Genomic DNA, 19,571 nt, shown 5'->3' on the forward strand with positions numbered 1-19,571 from the left:
TCTATATACTGAATGGTCAATGTTGATTTCAGATGACGTTGCCTGTGCTGACCCGGTCAGGTGTAAGGCGGTTTGTGGAAATCCTCGGGGGTGCTCCAACATCGCGTACCCTCTTCTGGTCATAAGGCTCATGCCCATAGGTAAGGGAGATTGGATGTCTTCACTGAGCAACCAGATTCACGATTGCTGCCATCGCCGCAAGTGAAGCTGACACCATATTAAACAATGTACAACCGTGTCAAGCTGATCCGCTAGTGATGGTTCACAAATGATCACACGTAACCGGCGAAATCCGTCCTCTTATCAGTTTACCTCAGGTTTCCACTGTAACTGAAAGAAAACCCATGTGTTTCAGGTTTGCGCGGGTTAATGCTGGCTGCCATGGTAGCCGCCTTCATGAGTTCGCTGACGTCCATCTTTAACAGTGCCAGTACCGTCTTTACCATTGACATGTGGAAGCGGGTTAGGAAAGGCGCCACAGAAAAGGAACTCATGGTCGTAGGCAGGTAAATGGGCGTTTCATGCTGAAGTATTTTGTATTATATACCTGTGTAAACGAGCCCTGGAGCACTGGTCCCTTTGCATTAATTGTTCCCATGACAGTGTTTATTAAATGTGGTGACAACACATGCAGAATTTGAGTAAGTTTAGACAAGTGATGTTTAACGCAATGTATTGTATTGTATTTATTTATTTGATGTTTTACGCCGTGCTCAAGAATATTTCACTTATACGACAGCGGCCAGCATTATGGTGGGAGGAAAACGATGTGTAATTAACATCACTGCAGAATTCACTTTATAAATAAGATTACAAATACCATGGTGTTCATGGGCTTATAAGTCGCTACTTTTTACGCATTAACATGAGCTGTTAGAATAAAACCCCAACAAGAAGCCGTGTTTCCCCGGTTACGTATGACCATTTGCCAACTGTCACACTGTCGTCGCTGCTCTGATTTTACTCTATGTGCTATAATCTTCTATATTCAATGGATCAGTGAATCTGTGGATCAGAGCATTATGCAGTCAGCTTTTTGGTCGTGGTTTGTTAGCGTGTGATCAGTAACATGACAATAAAACAATTCCATGTAATTAACGTGTTTTTATTTCTTGTAACGATTGACAATTATTTACTACTTCCAGGATATTTATTGTGGTCTTTGCCGCCGTCAGCGTTGCCTGGTTACCAATCGTTGCTACGGGACAGAGTGGTCAACTGTTCAATTACATCCAATCAGTGAGCTCATACTTGGCACCTCCTGTTCTCGCGTGCTTCACCGTAGGATCGCTGTGGGCCAGGATAACGGAACCGGTAATCTCACAGTCGGTGTAACACGACAAATTTATGTACAGAAAATGGCTTAAAAGAATACCCTTCTGATGATATGCGTGAATTTTATTCATACAAATAATTCTGTGATCAGACAGTCCGTATACCTATACTGGGATCAGACAGTCCGTATACCTATAATGGGATCAGACAGTCCGTGTAACTATACAGAGGTTACGAAGGTGTTTGCATGAGGAAATGAATAAAACTTATAAGTTGATTTGCGTACGTGGAAAGGTCTGCCAGCAGACTGGTCGTGGGTTTCTTCCGGGCTCTGCCCGGTTTCCTCCCACCATAATGCTGGCCGCCGTCGTATAAGTGAAATATTCTTGAGTACGGCATAAAACACCAATCGAATAAATAAATAAAAGTTGATTCAAACGCTTTTCTTTTTTTAAATACTTTGACAGTGAACCATGCATCATAATGAAATTTTAAATTATCACTGTGGACATGTCTTGCTCTGTGGAATCCATACCAGGAGTCTATATATGTTATGACAACTCTTTAGGGCAGAGATCTAGATAGGATGTGATCTATATTGGATGTGATCTATATTGGATGTGATCTATATACGATGGGATCTATACTGGATGGGATCTATATACGATGGGATCTATACACGATGGGATCTATATACGATTGGATCTATATTGGATGGGATCTATATTGGATGGGATCTATTTTGGATGGGATCTATATACGATGGGATCTACATACGATGGGATCTATATACGATTGGATCTATATGGGGTAAGGATCATTAAACGATCTTGACCCCTATAGGACTGGAAAATAAACGCCGATTATAATCAGAATGCTTCCAACTCTAAGTATCTGTTGTGGAGCGGACTCAGTATTGTTGTTGTCTGATTCGTTTTGCTTTGCTTTCTGCTGTACATTGATTTTCCTTCTGCATCTACCCCAGGGTGCCTTCTACGGCCTCCTGGTAGGCCTAGTCCTGGGGGTGATTCGGATGGTCTGTGACTTTATCTGGACGTCCCCGGGGTGCGGACAGCCGGACTATCGCCCGGGGATCATAGCTAACTTCCACTACCTCCATTACGCCATGTTTCTGTTCGCTGTCAGCATCATCGTCACTATTGTTGTCAGTTTGTTAACTACACCTATACCCGGCGAACAGGTGAGTAAACCTCATTGTTCTAAGCTTGTTAACTACACATATACCTGATGAACAGGTGAGTAAACCACATTGTTCTAGCCTTGTTAACTACACCTAAACCTGACGAATAGGTGAGTAAACCTCATTGTTCTAAGCTTGTTAACTACATCTATACCTGACGAACAGGTGAGTAAACCACATTGCTCTAAACTTGTTAACTACACCTATACCTGACGAACAGGTGAGTAAACCACATTGCTCTAAACTTGTTACCTACACCTCTACCTGACAAACAGTTGAGAAAAGGCCCATTGTTCTCAGTTTGTTTACTACACCTCTACCTGACAAACAGGTGAGAAAACGCTCATTGTCTTAGTTTGTTAACTACACTAATACGTGTCGAACAGGTGAGTATAAACCATATTGTTCTCATTCGTTAACTACACTTATCCCTTATACCTGTGGAACAGGTGAGTATAAACCATATTGTTCTCATTCGTTAACTACACTTATCCCTTATACCTGTGGAACAGGTGAGTATAAACCATATTGTTCTCATTCGTTAACTACACTTATGCCTGTCGAACAGGTGAGTATAAACCATATTGTTCTCATTCGTTAACTACACTTATTCCTTATACCTGTGGAACAAGTGAGTATAAACCATATTGTTCTCATTCGCTAACTACACTTATGCCTGTCGAACAGGTGAGTATAAACCATATTGTTCTCATTCGTTAACTACACTTATCCCTTATACCTGTGGAACAGGTGAGTATACACCATATTGTTCTCATTCGCTAACTACACTTATGCCTGTCGAACAGGTGAGTATAAACCATATTGTTCTCATTCGTTAACTACACTTATCCCTTATACCTGTGGAACAGGTGAGTATAAACCATATTGTTCTCATTCGCTAACTACACTTATGCCTGTCGAACAGGTGAGTATAAACCATATTGTTCTCATTCGTTAACTACACTTATCCCTTATACCTGTGGAACAGGTGAGTATAAACCATATTGTTCTCATTCGTTAACTACACTTATGCCTGTCGAACAGGTGAGTATAAACCATATTGTTCTCATTCGTTGACTACACTTATCCCTTATACCTGTGGAACAGGTGAGTATAAACCATATTGTTCTCATTCGTTAACTACACTTATGCCTGTCGAACAGGTGAGTATAAACCATATTGTTCTCATTCGTTAACTACACTTATCCCTTATACCTGTGGAACAGGTGAGTATAAACCATATTGTTCTCATTCGTTAACTACACTTATGCCTGTCGAACAGGTGAGTATAAACCATATTGTTCTCATTCGTTAACTACACTTATCCCTTATACCTGTGGAACAGGTGAGTATAAACCATATTGTTCTCATTCGTTAACTACACTTATCCCTTATACCTGTGGAACAGGTGAGTATAAACCATATTGTTCTCATTCGTTAACTACACTTATCCCTTATACCTGTGGAACAGGTGAGTATAAACCATATTGTTCTCATTCGTTAACTACACTTATCCCTTATACCTGTGGAACAGGTGAGTATAAACCATATTGTTCTCATTCGTTAACTACACTTATCCCTTATACCTGTGGAACAGGTGAGTATAAACCATATTGTTCTCATTCGCTAACTACACTTATGCCTGTCGAACAGGTGAGTATAAACCATATTGTTCTCATTCGTTAACTACACTTATCCCTTATACCTGTGGAACAGGTGAGTATAAACCATATTGTTCTCATTCGTTAACTACACTTATCCCTTATACCTGTGGAACAGGTGAGTATAAACCATATTGTTCTCATTCGTTAACTACACTTATGCCTGTCGAACAGGTGAGTATAAACCATATTGTTCTCATTCGTTAACTACACTTATGCCTGTCGAACAGGTGAGTATAAACCATATTGTTCTCATTCGTTAACTACACTTATGCCTGTCGAACAGGTGAGTATAAACCATATTGTTCTCATTCGTTAGCTACACTTATGCCTGTCGAACAGGTGAGTATAAACCATATTGTTCTCATTCGCTAACTACACTTATGCCTGTCGAACAGGTGAGTATAAACCATATTGTTCTCATTCGCTAACTACACTTATGCCTGTCGAACAGGTGAGTATAAACCATAATGTTCTCAACTTATTAACTACAGCTATACATGGCGAACAGGTGAAAAAATTCATTCTCCTTTTGTTAACCACGCCTGATGAACAAGTAAGCAATGATTAATCAATTAATACAATACCACTAAGCCTATTGCTGGTCAGAGTGAATAAGAATAAGATCAAAAATTTCACAAGGCGTCATGAATGTTTTAACTGCAGTGCAAGGTAAACAGTTGCAGTATCAAATGTAAGACAAGCCGTTCATTAAAGCAAATGTTTGTTCGATTATGTACACTACGGTATTTGAAAAAAAAGTGCGCAAAACAATATAATCTGCCCATAAAAATAGTTCCGTGGAGTTAAGTCGATGGTGTAGAAAAAACTCAAGTCGTGCAGTAGCCTATATCTTTTCTCTTTGCAGTTGGTGGGAGTCACGTGGTTTACGCGTGAAGTTCCGCCCCCCGAACCGAAGGCGGTATCCGACGAAGAAAGCGAAACGGATGGGCTGGTGAAAACTCTGGAGGTGGTGGATAGGCCGACAGAGGTGGCCAATATCAATAGTGAGGAATATATATATATATATATATATATATATATATATATATATATATATATATATATATATATATATATATATATATATATATAATTCATGACAGAAATTCCTAGTTTGGGGCACCCGGGTTCCTAGCAAGGAGCATGAGATGATCAATAACATAAATGAGCGAACTGTTGACTTTTGCCGATTCCTAACATTCAAAGTAGGCCAACTTCATGACCCTGAAACCATCATATATGGAGGCTAAACACATTCTGATTACTCTACCAAAAAAAGATTCTTACCTATAAGCTAAATTTTTCAAGCAAATCACTTTTGAAACTATTTTAATCTTTATGAACCCCAATTTGATTTGCAAAAAAGGGGACATGGCTCACAATATAAAAGCGGCAACCAATCGGATTCTGATCGATGAGGTTGCAGGTTCGAATCCAGCTGTCGCAGGTTCAGGTGCGACTTTAAATTAGGTATCTAGCGAAAGGCGGTTGTTTATTCCTGGCTATCTTTTTTCCCTCCACCCACAATTTAGACTGTTGATATAAAAGTGAATCATTCTTTGTGTGTATTTTCGTATACAGTTTAACTGAAATAAGTTAGCTAGGCTATAACATTTGATTTTTTTTGACTGGGGTTGAATTATTTCTGCTATAGGTAAAATAACTTCCTCTTCCTCTCCATCCGCAGCGGTGAAAATTTTTCTATTTATTCTTTTTTTCTTTTGTAAAAACATAACTTTACGTGTGAAATAATATTTTCCCAGAAACTCGGATTGACTGTTGATAAACACTTTGATAGGCCGCCATGCTATGATAAGTATATGCAGAAAATAAGCCAAAGATTCAGATGAAGTCGTATGGGAGCGTTAAACCACAGCGGTATAAATATCTGTCTTTATCTACTGTCTTATTTCTGCTCTCTCTGTCAGAACCGAGTTTCTTTACCCGTCTGGTCGGTTGGATTTGCGGAACATTCTCCTCCCAGAGGATGACTCCAGAACAACAAGAGGCGCTCAACAAGAAAATGATCCAGATGGCGCTGTCAGTGGATCCAAAATGGCGCAAGATCATAACACTCAATGGTATTGTTTTGTTTGCAATCGGAGCCTTTGTCTGGGGATATTTCGCCTGATTACGGAAAACCTCTCAATGTCATGGACTGGACCGTCCAGAGTCCATTTAAACATTATCAGACTCTGTAAACTGCCACACGGGTGTCGTCGACAGCATATATCAGAGATCTTTAGTTGGAAGTTACAACTTGTAACTTGTAACTCCTAACTTCAAACTACAAACTACGATCAGTTTACCTATTCTAGTTTGAAGTTACAAGTTACAAGTTGAACTTGTAACTTGTAACTAAATTTCTCTATTGTCACCTGGATTGCAATATGTATCCAAGTTGTCTGAAAGGTCCCACTAGGGACTACAATCTTCACAAAATCCCTTAATTCCCAAAACCAATTTTAAAATATAGAGATTAAAAGGTAAGCACCTCTAAACATTATGTTAGAATATATGGCTCGCTCCTCTGTTATCCTGTACACTGTAAATATTAACGACACATAACGCCTTGCTGTTTTATTTGTATGCAGATGTCTTATCCATAGACGTGTTACATGTATATGGTGGGACTGTACACGCTGGCTGGTTTCCTTTTTGTAATATTGACCTTTTCAGTGTATCATTTCCACGTTTTCTTCAAAACATTGAAGAAAACATGTGACAGCTCTACTAGAGTGGTGAAATAGCCGGGTTTTTTTAACATGTATATACATGCCTATAGGTTTTTGCTGTGTACAAACTGTTCATAAAAGCCCTAAAAGATAAGTAAAGAGAAATATGTGCAAAAGGCATTTAAAGGCCCATGAAACCAAAGCCCGCTGAATGCAGGTGAAGGCCAGTGAAAGCAACGGTTAGGAAACGCAAAGCACAAATTTAGCCACACGCAGAAAAATAAATCGCCTTAGCACGTAAAGGCCAGTAAAGGTAAATCGTGTATGTGGAAAAACACGTAGCCAGTAAAAGCTTAAGTTGGGCAAAATCACTTAAAGGCACCTAAAGGCTAGCTGTGTACGTCCGTCAGGTCGTTCATTTATTACATCGATGGCTTTTCATCATGACTTCAGCTGACTGTAGGCTGTTATTTTGATATACATTGGCTGAGCTGCGTTCGCGCCACGAGATTGTCCAATCGACATTTCTAATTCGGCCAGTAGAATGAAAGAAGGACGTGGGCTATATTATGCGATTGTAAGATGCGCCATATCGCATCATCTGAGCACGGCTTATGAAATAGATCTGCCCTGGTTTCATTTCACTTGTCTCCGGCCGTACGTGGGGGGGGGGGGGGGGTCTTTCAGCAACCTGCAGAGGGTCGTGGGTTTCCTCTGGGCTCTGCCCGGTTTCCTCACATCATGATGTTGCCCGCCGTGGTATAAGCGAAATATAAGGCGTAAAACATCAATCAAATAAATAAATAAATAAATAAAATATTTCGAACTGCTTGCATGATCCTGAGCAGACCGACAATGAGCTATTTTTCTACATTTACAGTACTAAAATGAACAACAAAGACACGATAAAAATGATTATCTGACTATAGATGATGGGTTCTTATTTATGTATGATTGCGTCTGGTTAAATGTACAACTTTGGCTACTATATGCAGTTTACAGCTATATTCTCTTTGGTTTTTATAAATAACGTAAAGTATTTATTTATTTATTTATTTATTTATTTATTTATTTGATTGGTGTTTTACGCTGTACTCAAGAATATTTCACTAATACGACGGCGGTAACGTGAAGTAAGAAAGTATTTAAAATTATATACTAAGAATTTTGAAATTTTATATGCTAAGAATTTTGAAATTTTTTACCTGATGTCGATCAGAAAAGGCCGTTTTACACTGTGAAAACATTTCGCCAAATACGCTAATCTGTGGCTGTAATATAAAAATCGAGGCCCCAATGTTACTAAATTTAATTCTTTGTCTGTTTTCGGCCCCGGTCGTATGTGGAAAGGTCTGCCAGCAACGAGAGATGAACACGACGTAAAACACCAGTCAAATAACTATGTGTATTTCTGTTAGCACTAATATTTTGAGCCATCACGACATAAATGTTAACTGTATTTTAAATGCTTACTTATACATTGTATTCATATAAACCGTGAATTCCATGTAATTCTATATCCATCCATCCGTGCAGCTATCTATGTGCATTTATATTTTCGAGTGATAGCCTTATTAATATTTTTTGAAAAGAAACATGTATGTTCTTAACATCGACAGAAATGTTAATAAATACTGCTGATGGCATTGTCCAATTCCACCTATGTCTAATAATTCTTATTACCTTTTTTTATCTTTTTTATGATAGAAAAACGTCTTCCGGCCTGTTACAAACGTTTGTAAGTATCACCATACACCCATGCTTGCATCATGCGGGCGATGGGCCGATTACACACAAATGGCTGATTAAAGTACAAATTTCAAAGTTAATTTTAGCGCTTTATTTTGTTAACCTGTGGGTTCAGATCACAATCGCAGATGTATGACCGTCGCACAAAGATGGAATTTCTGTTCGATTATTGGATTGAGTGATCTGTAACTCAGTTTACACCATAGAGTTTTTTACTTATGTAAAAAGAGAAAACGGCGAGAGCTAGATTCGAACCTGTTACCTCTTTGGCCACGCAGGAATGACTAAATGAATGAAAGATTGAAGCTTAACGCCACATCGGCAATATTTGGGCCCTATCGTGGGGAGAACAAGTTGAAAACACGAGGCGGTAATATGGTATCCTTAAGACGGATATGAAGTAATTAAGTAGTAAAGCGAGGAAGGCAGAGTTCTATTCTTCCAGCTCTACAAGATTCCCGTACGGTGCGCGTACAGCGATACACATTCGTACAGTATGACGTTGTTATGACGTAAGCATATGACGGATCACCACATTTCTGCCATTGTAAAGAAGTGGCTTCTACTAGAGAATGGAAGTTACTTAAGGGAAGCATGTGTTGAATGTGTATATAACGACAATTGTTAACATATGCTCACTGAAACATGATCCGTAAAAACATGGAATGAAAGCATAACTGAATAAGAAATAGGGTAATGCTATTTCCCACTGGAAATACATTTAACAACACCTGTTAACTTTTGCGGTATAAAACAGTACACTGATTCACTTACCTACCCATAACAAAATCCTTAGTCCAACCTGGACGGTTTCTTGCACGTGGATTTCTAACTGGTTTGAGGTTAACCGCTCGTCTAGGATTGGTTGGATACGCTACATTTTCTAAAACTGGGATAAACAATGTATCATCATCTCCCTCTCGGTTAAGAGAATCTTCTGGTTCATAGAACGGAGAAAAATACTACTGGTTCCATTTCTGACCGTTGGCCAAGACGTACGTGTGTGGACCAATCTGTTTCCGAATTGCAGAAGGAGAAGTGTATTTACTTTCCCCTTTCCTGAATGACCATCGTTTCTTTGTTAATTCGAACAAGCACTCCCCAGGTGGAAATTTTCTGAACTTAACTGCAAAATATGGCAGTATGTTCAAAGGCAAATTATTTCTTTGAATTAGGTCATCCAGAGGTAATCTATGGTTTGAGGGTTGTAGGATCCTCATCTTCTCCTGTAGCATGTTGTAAGTGTACACTTGTAATGGCCCCGCAGGAGTTCGAAGTCACAATCATCTTCACTTATGGCTGACTCCAGTGTGGACATATATATATAATATATCTGCGATAGTGTTTTGTGATCCAGATTTGAACTGGACAGTGTAATGGCAATGTAACAATCGGGCATCCCATCGAGCAATTCTCATAGGGCTGTAGCCAGTGCCTGTAGAGGAGAGTAAGGTTACCAATAATCTGCAAAGAATAAAATGTCTTCCCCACATATACATGTGCCACTTTTCAATAGCCCATACATAGGCTAAGGCTTCGCGTTCTCCCACAGAGTAATTACGATCTGCGGCAGTCAGTGTTGCGATGCACAAGTTACCATAACCTCGGATCCATCTGGAGCAACTTGAGAAAGGGCTCCATCAATACCGTACGCACTGGCATCGATGGCAACAACGTCGCGATTTGGATCAAACAACGCGAGACCTGGACTGTCAACGATATCAGACGTAGTATCGAGAAATGTATTAGGCATTTAACTAAGCAAATCTTCCACTGTACGAAGAGGGAATTTGTCACAGACAATTGCCTCCTTAGGCTTGCTCAGGTCAACACATAAACGAATTTTGTTGTTTTTCTTTTTCGCAACAACAATGGAGAAACCCATTCAGATGCCTCGGTTCGCTCTATTATACTTAAACTAGGCGCAAACTTCGATGTGTAAGGAGTATGGTAACTAACGGAGCTTTTGCTGCACGGGTTTTACATTTGCACGAGTTTTCACATGATGAGTAAACCCTTTAATTTGGTCTAATTATCAGAGAACGAGTCGGGAAAATCTGATCTAATCTTTGCAGGTATAGGGCTGTAGACAGATGTAGGACTGTTAATGTTAGCTTCAGTGTTACAATCAGTAATAACAGGCTCAATTACTGTAACCTGAGATAGCGGCAAATGACAACTAGCAGCTGTAGAAGTAGTAAAGCATGACTCTGTACTGCCTTGGATATTAAGACCCAACCCTTGGATGAAATCCTTACCAGATAAGCTAGAGCCTTTCTGAAATGGAATTGACTAAAGTTCAACAGTGGCTTCCAGCCAACCGCCTATCACTTAATATCGCGAAAACTAAGTACATGCTAATAAAATCTATCAGAAGGGGACACACAAATGTCCCCCTGCCCCATTTTAATAAACAGTGAAATTATCTCTATTTCAGAATTTAAATTCTTTGATTTAATAACAAGCCTCCGTGGGTCTCTCGTATAACGAACATCTGCCAAAAATATCCAGAAACATAGGAATCATAAGCCCCGTAAAATGTTCACTCGACAAAAATGCTTTACTTACACGATACTATTCCCTGATTAACCCTTACTTAACATATGCAAACTCTTTATGGGGAAATACTTATCTGAGTCATCTCAAGCCTCTAGAAATTCTACAGAAACGACCGATTTGCATCGTCACCTTCTCTCGTAAGACAGAACATACAGCTCCACTCTTCAAATAATGTTACTTTCTATGTTATATAGGCCTATACTATGTAAAACACTGTAATTGATTTACAACATTTAAACAGTTGTGTGGCCTTCAAAGACAAACACAGAGATCAAATGTCGATTCTCCATGAAAATTTATGTGCTTCAAGTGATGCGTCTTTATTGTTGAGAGTTGTAAGTGTCCGTATAAACATTTGTTAACTCGATGCATGTACTTGCGTACACAAAAACAAAACATAATGATTGCTCCCTGGTGAAATGCAGCGACACCTAGCGAGGAAACCCCTCCGCGGCATTCCGGAAGTCGGGAGCTGTCTTGTGAAATCATCAAACCCTCTCGAGTCAGCCGGTAAGCATCTGAAGGGGTGTTGAGTAAGTCGCACGAGTGTTCACTGATTTGGTGGCTTTTTGGTGAAAGAACAGTCATGTTTGGTGGAAAATTTCGAAGATACCTACCGAAAACTCCCACTGACACTTGTGCTTTCGTCTTCACGGTTGTGATGATTCCTGTGATTTGGCTGTTCGAAGTGTTCGTTGTTTTGCCGAGGTTGTACGATGGCTTTCCCAGGACAGCCATGTTCTATTTTCACATCCTCGCTGCTGTTTTCTTGTGTGCCAACGTCGTGGGAAACCTGTGGATGATCCTGTATCAGGACACATCCACGGCTGGTCGAGTTTTGCCGTCCATTTTGAAACCGGGCTGGAAATTCTGCAGCGCGTGCGAGGCGAACTCTCCCCCTCGAGCGTTTCACTGTCATATTTGCGACCGCTGCATTTTAAGGCGGGACCATCACTGCACATTCACAGGGAACTGCATTGGGTTTTTCAACCAGCGCTACTACCTGACTCTCGTTTTCTACATGCTGGTCGCAGGGGTATACGCTAACATCATGAATATTGAATTTGTGTGGGCAAACATGGAAGGATTTTCCTTTGGATCGCTTGTCTGTATAATTTTTCCTTTCATGGGATTGGTGTTAGGACTTCATAGCCCCATATCCATGTTCTATTCATTTCTCACCTCCCTCTGTATTTTCGGTACTTTGCTGATGGCAGGGCTGTTTGCATACCACGCATGGAATGCATTGAACGGACAGACAGTATTTGAGCGGGCCCATCACGTAAAGCAGTACAATGTTGGGTGGAGAAGAAATGTCGAACTGACCCTTGGAAAGAACTGGTATATTTCGTGGATTTTTCCAGCAGTAAAATCACCACTGCCTGGAGATGGACTGGAGTTTGATGTCAAGTCTTCGTACGAACCACCAAAGTCATTGTAGCCTCGATAGAAATAGATGGACATTTTATATATTTCTGGCTCAAGATCATTAAATCAGACATAATCATTTCAAGAGTAATTCTTTTTGGTAGCAAAATTTCTGTTTATTTAGCCCCATCCTCTGGGTTGTCTATGCTGTCCTCAGTCCTTCACCTGTGTTTTGTCCACCCTCCACTCACCCTCCACACAACTTCCACCCCTATTTGTCCACCCTCCACTCACCCTCCAAACAACCTCCACCCCTATTTGTCCACCCTCCACTCACCCTCCACACAACTTCCACCCCTATTTGTCTACCCTCCACTCACCCTCCACACAACCTCCACCCCTATTTGTCCACCCTCCACTCACCCTCCACACAACTTCCACCCCTATTTGTCCACCCTCCACTCACCCTCCACACAACCTCCACCCCTATTTGTCCACCCTCCACTCACCCTCCAAACAACCTCCATGGCCTGAGTGCCCACCTTGAATGCTCTCCACCTTGCCGATTCTCCACCCCCATTTTGTCCACCCTCCACCTTACCCACAGACCTGTTTTTCTCACCCAGCTGATGCCTGCACTCCTGTTAAGCTCACCTTCCACCCTGTCTCATGTCCAGCCCAACCTTGTATAACTGCCTTGACTACTTTTTCAGGCAGGGCGTTTTATATCTTCTTTTTATCTTTTAATGTTTTTTTTATAATTTTTGAAACAAGTTTAAACTTACAAGGACACATATCAGTTAAATGTTTTCCTGAAATGAATACCAATGATTTTAAGATGTTTTAGTATCTGTCGTTTAAGTTGATCATTTTGCAATAAATTTACTTTCTAAATGCGGTGTAAATATAGATTGTTTTCACGTGTAGATTCTGCAGGCATATATGTTAATGTCTGTGTTAGAAAAGTAGACACAGTATTATTTAATTCCAGGCCTTTCATGGGTACAACTGCATAATGGCTTGTAGATTGTTATTTTTCTTTTGTTCCGTTTTGCTTTTTGTTATTTGTAGAAAAGCTTACAGTGCTTGCAGTTTTTTATTCTATTGACTTACTCTATACAATGCTAGTCAACGGTGTGTGATGATCAAGTGCTTCAAGATGTACATGTGTATGACTTTGTCCTTGAATCAGTAGGACCTTACTCCTTACAGTGTTCTTCGCTCGCTTTACTTCTCTGCCACTACTAGACAAGTTTGACCTGTGGAACTATAATGAGCTTACATCAGTAATATTGTTTCAGGAGTTGGTTAGAATCATGTGGTGCATACTTGAGATAAAGACAATGCATTTGTATCAAGTATTATTATAAACCAAGGATATGATTTGAGTTTTTGCGTTTTCAGACCTCGTGTGGCCTCATCACATTGCCCTTATTTGGCATTGTGTAAGATTTCTGTACAAAATTTGCTAGTGCTGGCAGTGATATAAAGCGAACGTAGAGAGAGTATGATGCATGCTCTAGTACACAATCAGAAAAGTGACACAGCAGCCATGTTGGCTCTTTCCCAGCCTCAGACGGGAAATCCCCAACATTTTTCTACCTAGGTGACCATTTTTACATATTGTAGGTCTCTTACCTTCCACCAATAAATATAACTAGCGTGTTAACAGAGTTATAGCCCCTTTAACAGTTATACAAGATTTGGAGAATTTATTGTGAATGTATCATTTTATTAATGTTTTAGCTGTATGTTAGACATGGAGTTATCTTCCCCTAGGTGTACAGTTACACAATGCTTTAATTAGTTCAAGATGTCAGAGCTGTGTTTTTGTGTTGGATGTGACCATAGATTTAGATTCAGATGTATCGCACCAAAAAACTGACTTACAGCTGAGTGCTAAATGAGTACAAAAGCGTATGGTCAGTGAAATGACAGAAATGATTTGATATACTTACCTTAAGTATGTCATTGCTCTCATACCCATTTTCATTAGAACTGCAAACTGTTTTAGTATTGGATTGGCACAGGCAGGCACATAAAGGTTCATGCCCTCATTTTGGGCTCAAATGTCACATGCTCAGTGAGTAGCCGCTCGTCTTGTGATGGCAGGAGTCCATCATCTTAAAAAAGAGTTCTTTGTATATTGCAGACATCACACCTTGAATTCAGCTTCAGCTATGGCTTAAAACGCTGACCAAATAAATAAATGGTAGCTCCATCGTGCATTATTATTGGAAGACTGGTATACATGTATTTGCCCAGTTAAAACTGAATAATAAGTGAAAAAAATGAAGCAAAATGTGAAAGTTGCATTACATTTGCTGTACTGTAAATGAGCCATAGCTTAAAGGCCGTGTTACATTTGCTGCATTGTAACTGAGTTAGATGTGCAGTTGCCATACTGTGTTGCATTTGTTGTACTCTAGGGGAATTATGATTGGAAAGCCCCATAACATTTGCTGTACTGTAGCTGGATTATGGGGAGAAAGCATCATTACATTTGCTGTGCCGTAGCTGAATTACTACTGGAAAGACCCATAACATTTGCTGTACTGTAGCTGGATTATGTTGAGAAAGCATCATTACATTTGCTGTGCCGTAGCTGAATTACTACTGGAAAGATCTATAACATTTGCTGTACTGTAGCTGGATCATGGTGAGAAAGCCTCATTACATTTGTTGTGCTTTAGCTGAATTACTACTGGAAAGAGCCATTACATTTGCTTTACTGTAGCTGGATTATGTTGAGAAAGCATCATTACATTTGCTGTGCTGTAGCTGAATTACTAGTGGAAAGACCCATAACATTTGCTGTACTGTAGCTGGATCATGGTGAGCAAGCCTCATTACATTTGCTGTGCTGTAGCTGAATTACTACTGGAAAGACCCATTACATTTGCTGTACTCTATACCTGAATTACTGTTGGAAAGGCCTGTTACATGTGCTGTAGTGTAGATGAATTATGATTTGAAAGCCCATCACATCTGCTGTAGAATACTGTACTCTCTTGAATTATTACTGAAGAATCATGTTACGTTTGCTGTACTGTCGTTGAATTATGATCAGAATGCCCCCATTACATTTGCTAATAGCACTGTAATTCAAATATAAAGAGAAAAGCGCCTTACATTTGATGTACTGTAATTGAATTAACTGAAAAATTTTGCTTCTTTCATATAACATTGTATATTATAATTTCTAGGTTTTTACAACAGTAGAATTTTTTTACTGGGTATATCCAGTGGTATTTTATCATATTGATGGCAATAATGGCATGTGTACATATTTTTTCCCAAAGCTTTGACCTTGAAATGGATGAAACAAGATAAGAAAATTGGGCAACCATACTTAAAAGCAGAGAATTGTGAACAGAGGTTCCTTTGTGTCAAAGGGCTGAAAGTTCTGGGTCGTTAAACAAGCTACATGAGTATGTAATATTGTATTAAAAATGAACAAAAGAAAGAAATAAAACAAAAAAACAAAGAAGGTTTTGTTTTTCTGTTTTATTCCCTTTGATGTACTATACGGTGTACATGAATTTTCATTACTTTTCAATTTTTGTAAACATTTCAATTAATATCCTGTTGTTTCAAGTATTTCAAGTTATGGAAAAGTAATCATTCGTTGTTGTTAGTCAGTACATTGCTTAAGAAGCAAATACGTGTATAAAGTTTCTTAAAAGTTTTTCACCACGTTGTTGTCGTTTCACATGTTTGACTATTTCATAACTTACACTAGGAGTTGTTCTCCAACGATCTGAGTAATGGACAAAGTGCAGGCTTTAAAAGAAGGAAGAAAGAACAACCATGACAACAAAGGTTGCCGTCTTTTTATCATAGATTGTCAGGTCGTTGCTTCCAGCAGCCTATAGCTGTGGTTGATCCCAAACTCTGTCCGGGTATCCTCTCACCACAGAGCTGACCACCGTCGCAGAAGTTTTATATATTTTGGAGTACGGTGGCGTAAAACACAAATCAAATTGAAAGTCTTAATTGGCATCCATTGGACAATCTGGAAGTTGACTCAGATAGAAAATAAATGAAAAAATACCCGTGTACCAACCACACTTCTTTAAAGTCAAGAGGTAAGTGACTTCAATTCTTATTGGTTTAGCATCATTTGACGTGCGCCCATACGGTTATACCCTTCTCAGATAGCTCGCGACAGTGTGGCTGAAATACTGTGGCGTTTAGCCACACACTCGTTCATTCCTCATTGTAATCTATTGCAGAACAAGCATGATTACCAGATAAGGCCACATATTGTGATGCTATTTGTTTCATTGTTGTGTATATATAACCCGAAACTCGGGGAATCTCCGTGGCCAAGTTGTTGGCGTGCTCGGTACACAAAATATGCAGTCTACGGCGTCCGTGGAACCATTTATCCTGTCTTTGTTGAAGATCGCTTGCTTTCCACCACTATGATGTAGAAATCTATTCGTCATACCTCGACTGATAGACCTGAATGTTATTGTAAAAGTGAAAATTTCATAGGCTATAGAAACAACAACTAAAGAATGAATTAATTCAGTGAGCTTACATCCCACGAACAATGTGCAAAACTTATGTAAACCGCAAGTCGATCTTCGCACTTCATTTGAGATGACACGAAATGAATTTACCAACATAATGTGATCAAAATAAAGAGAATATTTGAAGCAGGTAATAATTGCACAGAAACCCACCTCCAGTCAGAATCAACAAAATGGTTTAATATATAGGCCTACAAAAATATACACGGACACGGTTGATTTTGAACATGATCTGTTGAAGTTCTACTAAAAGAATGACCAGTCATGAGCAGTTAAAGAAATCGTGAAATATACAAAACCAAAACGTGAACCAGGTTGATGAATCTATACACAATACTTCATTAAATGTATTTATTTATTTGCCTGGTGTTTTACGCCGTACTCAAGAATATTTTACTTATACGACGGCGGCCAATATTATGGCGGGAGGAAACCGGGCAGTGCCCGGGGGAAACCCAGACCTGCTTGCAGACCTTCGCACGTACGTCCGGAGAGGAAGCCAGAATGAGCTGCACTTTATTAAAAGTAGACAACCTGTGAAAAAGCTATTACATGTAAACCAATAGAAGCGTGGCGGACGGGTAGACTGTCACAAACTATAGCAAACACAAATTAATATCCCGAATGGGTGAGATGCTTTTGCAGTCAAGGGTGAAGGGAAGGGAATGCGTAATAGATTTATTTATTTACTTATGTAATTGGTGTTTTATGCCATACTCAAGAATATTTCACTTGTACAACGATGTCCACCATTATAGTGGGCGGAAATCAGGCAGAGAATGGGTAAAAGACGCAGTTTACGTGACAAAATTACTGTTATACAACATTCATGCGGGCTTACCCAGTTATCAAAATCTTGACAAACGAATGCATCCCAGATATACAGATCGAACAAAACTGCCTGAAAGTCTAGTTTCACCAAGACAACACTAGTGCAGTATATACATATGCAGATGTATCTATCTACAAGGACACGTGTCCGGATATTTCAACGCCTGCAAATAGCCCGGGAAGCTGCATAAGCGGCCATGTCCAAAAACGTCCTGACGAAGAAGACAATTATTCGATCTGTCATCAAAAAGCAACTCCCACGATTGCCTTAGCGGACGTGAGTGGGACTGCGCACGCATGAAACTTCACATTATATGATGGGTTACAGAGAAAAAAAAATAATTGAACACTGTTTCTGACAGCGTTTAGCTTGCTCTTACGTCGTGTAATTACGAATAAACCCATCTGATCTTATATATTTAGCCAAATCTCCATGGTTACACATTTTTATGTGGCTTAAATGTATGCTGTAATTCCGGACCTTGATGACCCACAAGGTCAAAAGGATGAAATCACTAGTGAAAAACGTATCTTGCTAACGTAACTGAGCGTTAAAAATAACTTTGGTTCAAACATTGCCGATATACACATTCGCATTTTATTTAGAAGTGTAATATTTACTTTATTGATTTGATTTTTGCTTAACGCCTTACATTGTCAACAAAGTCTTAATCATACAGTGTTGCCAAGTTTATGGGTGGAAGAAACTGTAGTGCCCTGAGTAAACCATCGACGTTTGGTTAGATACTGGCGAACTTTTCCACTAGTGATATACATTTACCGGTCATTTATTTATTTATTTTCATTGGTGAACATCGTACTGAATTTTCTGTCAAAGGTCAGGTAAATGGAGGGTGCGGATGAAGGTACCACAGTACCGTTTTTTGATTGGTACCTCCGGACGAGAGCTGAATTTGAACTCTCGACTTCACTGATCAAGGACCTGACAGTTGCTCATTAGCCTAACTCCTATGCATGTGCAATGTTTTTCAAGACAAGTAGCCTTACTTTGAAGTTGATATGAAAATGGGAAAATGTTTTGATATGAAAGGTGTTGGAACGATTTGATGTAGAAACGCAGAGAAACTTTGGTACGAAAAGAGGGGAGATATTTTGTTGGGAAGGAAGAGGAGAAATAATTTGATATGGAACGTGAAGAAATGATTTGGTATGGAAAGTGAAGATATGACCTGGAAAGACCCAAAATAATTTGAAATGAAAAGTGGAAAAAAATGTTTTTCGCATATGGAAAAGTAGAGAGACAATTTGATCTGAAAGGTGAAGAAATAATTTGATATGGTGTAGCTCATTGTCGGTTTGCTCAGGATCATACAAGCAGTTCGAAATATTTTATTTATTTATTTGATTGGTGTTTTACGCCGTACTCAAGAATATTTCACTTGTATGACTGCGGCCAGCATTATGGTGGGAGGAAACCGGGCACAACCCAGGGAAACCCACGACCATCCACAGGCTGCTAGCAGACCTTCCCGCGTACGGTTGGAAAGGAAGCCAGCATGAGCTGGACTTGAATTCACAGCGACCGCATTGGCGAGAGGCTCCTGGGTCATTATTGCGTTGCGCAAGCGCGCTAACCAACGATTCGAAATACAGTGCGATGTCCAAAGTATACAGTTTGGCCTTCACTGTATTGATTAATGAATAACATTAATTGAAAGACTTAAGTTGATTCAATAAGCCTTTTTTAATT

At 39.5% G+C, this 19,571-nt stretch overlaps 1 protein-coding gene across 1 annotated transcript in view; it reads left to right on the forward strand.

The window, feature by feature from the left end:
- Nucleotides 1-6,271, forward strand: part of LOC135480461 (sodium/glucose cotransporter 4-like) — a 33,177-nt gene extending 26,906 nt beyond the window's left edge. The window contains exons 10-15 of the mRNA XM_064760299.1: nucleotides 33-140; nucleotides 356-506; nucleotides 1,146-1,314; nucleotides 2,261-2,476; nucleotides 5,006-5,144; nucleotides 6,069-6,271. Of these exons, the coding sequence (XP_064616369.1) occupies nucleotides 33-140; nucleotides 356-506; nucleotides 1,146-1,314; nucleotides 2,261-2,476; nucleotides 5,006-5,144; nucleotides 6,069-6,271 (986 nt within the window). The remainder of the gene's footprint in view (nucleotides 1-32; nucleotides 141-355; nucleotides 507-1,145; nucleotides 1,315-2,260; nucleotides 2,477-5,005; nucleotides 5,145-6,068) is intronic.
- The last annotated feature ends 13,300 nt before the right edge of the window (nucleotides 6,272-19,571 follow it).

This window comes from Liolophura sinensis, chromosome 13, assembly GCF_032854445.1.
Source record: "Liolophura sinensis isolate JHLJ2023 chromosome 13, CUHK_Ljap_v2, whole genome shotgun sequence".
In the NCBI taxonomy this organism is placed as follows: Eukaryota; Metazoa; Mollusca; class Polyplacophora; order Chitonida; family Chitonidae; genus Liolophura; species Liolophura sinensis.